Raw genomic sequence first — 6,000 nt, 5'->3', positions numbered from 1 at the left:
GTAAACTACTTGCCACACAACTGTTTTTACTGTGTTTACAATCATATCCAGGAGCATTTCTACACGGGGGCCCACAGGGGCCAGTGCCCCTGTAAAAATGTCCCTGAGCCCCCCTGAGCTGACTGAAGTTCTTGTAGTAGTCATCAATGAACCGGGGAAGGCACATTGCAGCTCTTTTTGCCCCAGTAAATAAAAAGGTTAGAGAAACATATCAAGGTTGAGAGAGTTGAGGAGCTGGAAGAGGGAGAGCCAGAGCATTTTGTATGATTTTAATGTAAAGCAAAATTACAGTATTATATATTATATACAGTGTAAATATCTTTTGTTTCTGTTTTTTTATGTGCCCCCTTGGGCCCCCCCTTGGGCCCCCTCCAGTAAAATTTGCCTAGAACCGCCACTGATCATGTCCATTTTATAGATCCTGCTTCCCACAGCCTAGTAAGTATCTTCTAACTTGCAATGTACAGTGCTTGGTTTTAGTACCTGATAAGCCAAGCCCGGACTTTCCCTTTGTGAATGGCTAGAGAAAAACATCTAATAAATGATGACATTTCAATTGGTTCCATCACATTTATTATAAACAAAAAAATATAGCAATATATTTAACAAAAGGTAAAATAAATCCATATTTTAAATAAGAGTTTAAACAACTGAAACAAAATGAAAACAGTTCAGGGCTGTTAACGGCAGGCAGCACAGATGTAGTCCTCCGTCAGTTTGATCCAAGCACAACCCAGATGGAACCACCTGTGGCAGCTGTCACAGCCAACCTGAGATTTTGGATGAACGTTAAGACAAATTTGTGGAATGATAATGAATTATCAAACATTAGGAATGGCAAAAACTGTCACCTATAATAATATTACCTCTTATACAAAGAAATACCAATGCTTCATTATAACTGTGCTTCATTATAAATGTGTCTTGTATTGAAAAAGTATTGTATTCAATACCAGTTCACAAGCTACTAACTTACCCAGTTAGTGTCTCCATCCAGACTGTCCACCTCCCCACATAGGTGGCATAGTTGACTGAGGTCATCTATAAAATAAAATGGCAAAAGACTATATTTTAGCAGTATTATATTATATATTTACTGTGTTAGCAAACACAGTAAATAGTAAATACTGTTTGCAATATAATCAAAGATATACAAGAGAACATCCACATATATTAAACTAGAGATGAATAAACAATCTCGGAATTTACATACCAGTGTTCTGGAGGAGAGTGACAGCTATCTGCCACCTAATGTCAGTCACCACATGTCAGTCACCTCATGGGTTGCATTCGAAAATGCAATAGCCTCCTCCCAGAGCATATTCTGCAAACTGGAAAACAAATGTATATGCAGAAAAAGAAGACATGATATATTTAACAGCAATTTAACAATTTTCTTTTACCCAGCAGTATTACAAGTGCTGTTTCCATACTATCAGCATTATTCAGTAAGTAAATATATACATAATTATTACTTAATTTCCACAAACTTACCTTAAGGACAAAAGCTCCACAATAAGTGGCATCCTGCTGGCATGGGTGAGGACAGGTCCCACATGCCAGCCTTGAGATGTTGCAGCCCTTCTGTCTTAGGAATGATCTGAAAGTATGGTAATGTTTTACATTTTTTACATTTATTTTAGTTAAATTTAGTTTATTTTAGTTGTTTTTAAATGGTACCATTGTCAAAGAACATTACAAATAGTTTCAACCTTGCCACGTCCTGACACTTTAAAAAAATGTTTTTTGCACTTTCCCCCAATGGGTCCAAGTACAGTGCTTTTTTCTCGGATGGCTGCATAATCTCTTCAAAGGTCTAGACAGATAGGCATGTACAGACAGAGTATTCATTATTACATTTATTTGTTCATAAATACCAATCACACGCAATTTGATATTTAAAATATTTCGATATAATGATTCTGCATTTAAAAAATGGATGTTGTGAGGCAATTTATAAAACTGCTTTAGATGCTCTAACCACCAAAGTCCAGTAATGATTTTCAATCATAATGCAAACATTGTATTTGTACATCATTGGATCCATCTAGAATCAAATAAATAGTAATGATACAGTTTCTAGATTTAAAACATGAATACAATTAAATACAATTCCAAATGATCCAACCAACCTTAAGCTTGGACTTTTTTTTCCATCCAAATGGATGTCATTTCAGTCTAAAACAGTCTATGTAGAATGCCTTAACAGTAGGCTGCTTATTGTATTTCTGCACTAGCAGATGCATGTAAGCATTGATGGACTGACATGACCCACAAACAAAGAGGAACACCACTGAGTGTGGCACTGCTGGTGGAAGGTGGGGCTGAGCTGGTGGCAGGAGGGGTAGGTGGTGCTGTGCTGGTGGTGGTGGCAGGTGGTGCCGTGCAGGTTGTGGTTGCAGGTAGTGCAGTGCTGGTGGTGGCAGGTGGTGCTATACTGGTGGCAGGTGGGGCCGTGCAGGTTGTGATGGTGGGACCGTGCTGGTGGTGATGGTGGCAGGTGGTGCCGTGCGGGTGGTGGTGGTAGGTGGTGCCGTGCTGGTAGTGGCAGGTGGTGCCATGCGGGTGGTGGTGGTGGCAGCTGGTGCCGCGCTGGTGGCAGGTGGTGCCGTGCGGGTGGTGGTGGTAGGTGGTGCCGTGCTGGTAGTGGCAGGTGGTGCCATGCGGGTGGTGGTGGTGGCAGCTGGTGCCGCGCTGGTGGCAGGTGGTGCCGTGCTGGTGGTGGCAGGTGGTGGTTTAATTTTGTGTGGGATTTGAGGGGTCTGCTCTTCATATTTCTTAATGTGCTCCACATTAATCTTTGAGAAAACAATCCCATTGTCATCCTGCAGATCTGCACTTTTCCCTGGGTCCAGTTTGCCTCCTTTCTTCTCACTTTAAGCCTCAAAACCCTGTCACCCACAGAAAAGACAGCCACTGGCTCTCTGGGTTTCTTTGAATACCTCTTTTGGACCTTGGCTGTGTTGTCCATGGCTGTTTGAAGAACCTGGCTCAGTAAGGTCTGTAAGGTCCTCTACAGTGACCACCTCCTCAACACTGTTGTCAATCTACAAAATGGATATGTGATATAAATTACAATTTACTGGGATACAGTCTGAACATTTCCCCATAAAATACGAATAAGAAAGAGATTTTTTTTTTACACCAACCCTGTATTCCTCTGGAACCTGTGATGGGTAGCGTGCCTCTCTACCAAACATCTGGTAAAAGGGGGAAAACTTGGTGGTCATTTGCTTTTTGTTCCTTAAACCATACATCACCGCATCCAGGTGCTTGTCCCATTCGTTGGTTTTTGTATTAACAAGCTTGCAGATCGCCCTAAAGACGTGATCAAAATAATGACTATCACTCAAAAACAAAATGGACTCAAATATAAATATGCCTTTTATATACACACCATGTGATAAGAAGTCTATAGTGAGCCTAGGTGGAAGTTTGATTATGGAATGGTCTGACAATCTAAGCTTGCACAAATAGAATGCAACCAAAGTTTTGTATTTTGTTTGAGTAACAGAATAATAAACTAAATTGAATTTTACCTCTGTATTGTACCGTTCATTATTTCCACCAGACCATTCGTCTTGACTCCTCTTGATCCCCAGGGCCTTATACACATTTTGGTTGATCTGTGGTTTTAATTGAATCTATTTAGCCTTTAAACAAATGTTAGACAAATACTGCTGAAAATGCAGTTGCTGCAACACAGTTATAACTTACTTGATTTACAAATTCTTTCCCATGGTCAGTCAAGATGCGTTTTGGGGCCTCAAACTGGTAAAAACAACTTCAATATGCATTCTGTGACCTCCTTTGCCGACTTGGTGCGGAGGGGATAAGCCTGTGGCCATTTAGTCAAGTAATCAATAATGACACAAATATATTGGTGTACTCCATCGGTCATTGAAAGTTTCCCAATTAGGTCCATGCCAAGTAGCTCAAATGGTTGGGTTACCTTAAGGACACAAAAGATAGACAAACCCATATTCTCTCAATACATTACATTCATTACTAACTGACACCCATTCAGATGGAATGTAAATGTGAAGACATACCATGATTGGTGTGTATTCCACCTCTTGTTTCATGGATACACTACTGACCTGGCGTTGCGCACATTGTGCCACCTGAGAAAAACATTGCCAAAATACTGGAGAATGGAGGGGCTACAATCTTTCCCTGGGCTAAAGACAATGTTTATTAACTATCACTGACAATAATAAAAAATAAAAAAAAGAAGTTATGACCATTTTCCATTATATTTTCCTAAGTTACTGTTGGTAACAGAATTTTGCGATTAATCACATTAATGTCATAGTTAACTCGCGATTAATCCTAATTAATCGCACATTTCTATCTATTCTAAATGTCCTTTGATTTATTTTTGTCCCTTGATTAATTTTTGAATTTTTGTTCTTTTTGGAAAAGTGGTTCGGATTGCTTCGTGCAAATATTTTTTTTTAATTAAAAACAACATTGCAATCGCCTGGCTTTGACGAGGGGGCGGATAATTTGCATCAGCTGTGTGCTTGGCCATCAAGTGGTATTTCAGACTGGACGTGCTGCGATGATAGCTCAGTTTACAACGACAAAACACACAGATCACTTTGGTATTGTCAATAGAACCATTTGGCAACTTTCTAAAAGTAAACTTTCCATTCAGAATCTTATTGGCATCCATTTCGGGGTCTCGCGCTCGCCATCCACTCAAAACGTAACGTTAGCCTACTACCAGAGAATGTCTAATATCCGTAAACGGGCTCTGCTACTACTCTTTAGCTGCCTCGTAAGCCGAACAAGTGTGTGTGGCGTGCCTGTTGTTTTGTTTCCGGTCAAGCTAGATCCGGTGTTGTGTTGTAGTTTTTCTAACGTCGGTAGTTGTTGCAAAAAAAATACAACGTTTGCTAGGCCAAAAAGAGCATTAATCGCGCGAAAAAAAAATGTACGCCGTTAATTCGGGTTTGCGTTAACGCCATTAATAACACGTTTAACTGACAGCACTAGTTTTTATCTGTAGTAACAGACCTTAATTGATGTAACACTATATTCGCTTGAAAATTGTTGTCTTTACCGTATCAGTGTGCAATGACTTAAATAGAAAGCTGACAACCAAGTCCTTTTAAAAGCATAAGCACAACAAACTTAATTATTTTTACTGTGTTGTTCTTATCCGGAATATTTATGAAAATGTTGGCCGCAACTTTAGATCAAAGAGATGGCTCCTCATGCCCTGTAGAGTGTGCCATAAAAATATTTTGATACTAGTTGCAAAAATGTAAAAGTTAAAAGGAGAGTAGGATTTTGGCAACACCGTTTTTTATACCTGCCGAAATCCTCCCTCCCTCATATCTTGGGACTGTAAGATCTGACACACCCCAAAACATTTTTCGTAGATTATCATGCCCTGTAGAGTGTGCCATAAAAAGCTTTTGATACTAGTTGCAAAAATGTAAAGTTAGAAGGGGAGTATGATTTTGCCCCCCCCAAAATCTCAGGTTGGCTGTGACAGCTGCCTCAGAAGGTTCCATCACTGTTGTGCTAAAATCCAACTGAGATGAATATGTCTGTGCTGCCTGCCGAATATCCCTGACCTGTTTTCATGGACAAGCCTCAAACTTGTTAAAACTCTTATTTAAATTTCACAACTTCTTTCTTCTTTTTCTAGCTTTTGTTAAATATGTCATTATTTGGATCTAATCCAAATGTCATCATTTATTAGACATTTTTCACTAGCCATTTACAAAGGGAAGGTCCAGGCTTGGCTTATCAAGTACTAAAACCAGGCACTGTACATTGCAAGTTAGAAGATACTTACAAGGTTGTGGGAAGCAGGATCTATAAAATGGATATGATTGTAAACACAAAACAGTAGTAGTATATTACAATTGGCATATAGTGCATTTAGTAAGTAGCCTATAACAGCAAGTTACAACGTAATCAAAAATCAGAAGTGAATAGTTCTACTAAAAGTGATTAGTACAAATGATTACAAAGAAGGATGCT

The 6,000-nt window shown here is 39.4% G+C and overlaps 1 protein-coding gene across 2 annotated transcripts in view; it reads right to left on the bottom strand.

The window, feature by feature from the left end:
* Window positions 1-556: 556 nt before the first annotated feature.
* LOC146267936 (uncharacterized) overlaps window positions 557-6,000 on the bottom strand; it is a 29,621-nt gene continuing 24,177 nt past the window's right edge. Inside the window, exons 4-12 of one of the 2 annotated variants that reach the window (XR_014768887.1) lie at window positions 4,053-4,124; window positions 3,718-3,952; window positions 3,540-3,626; window positions 3,150-3,318; window positions 2,943-3,047; window positions 1,495-1,600; window positions 1,214-1,331; window positions 977-1,041; window positions 557-770 (exon numbers count right to left, since the gene is read on the bottom strand). Coding sequence is in view for 1 of the 2 variants with exons in the window: in XM_084709980.1 (XP_084566106.1) it covers window positions 1,496-1,600; window positions 2,943-3,047; window positions 3,150-3,318; window positions 3,540-3,616 (456 nt within the window). In the remaining variant the exon portion in view is untranslated. Of the gene's footprint in view, window positions 771-976; window positions 1,042-1,213; window positions 1,332-1,494; window positions 1,601-2,942; window positions 3,048-3,149; window positions 3,319-3,539; window positions 3,627-3,717; window positions 3,953-4,052; window positions 5,611-6,000 lie in introns of those variants that run through there. The other variant, XM_084709980.1, reaches the window with a different exon arrangement.

The sequence above is a fragment of the Hypomesus nipponensis genome, chromosome 11 (assembly GCF_054491055.1).
Source record: "Hypomesus nipponensis isolate SF chromosome 11, ASM5449105v1, whole genome shotgun sequence".
In the NCBI taxonomy this organism is placed as follows: domain Eukaryota; kingdom Metazoa; phylum Chordata; class Actinopteri; order Osmeriformes; family Osmeridae; genus Hypomesus; species Hypomesus nipponensis.
This window is presented reverse-complemented; position numbering and strand designations above follow the sequence as displayed.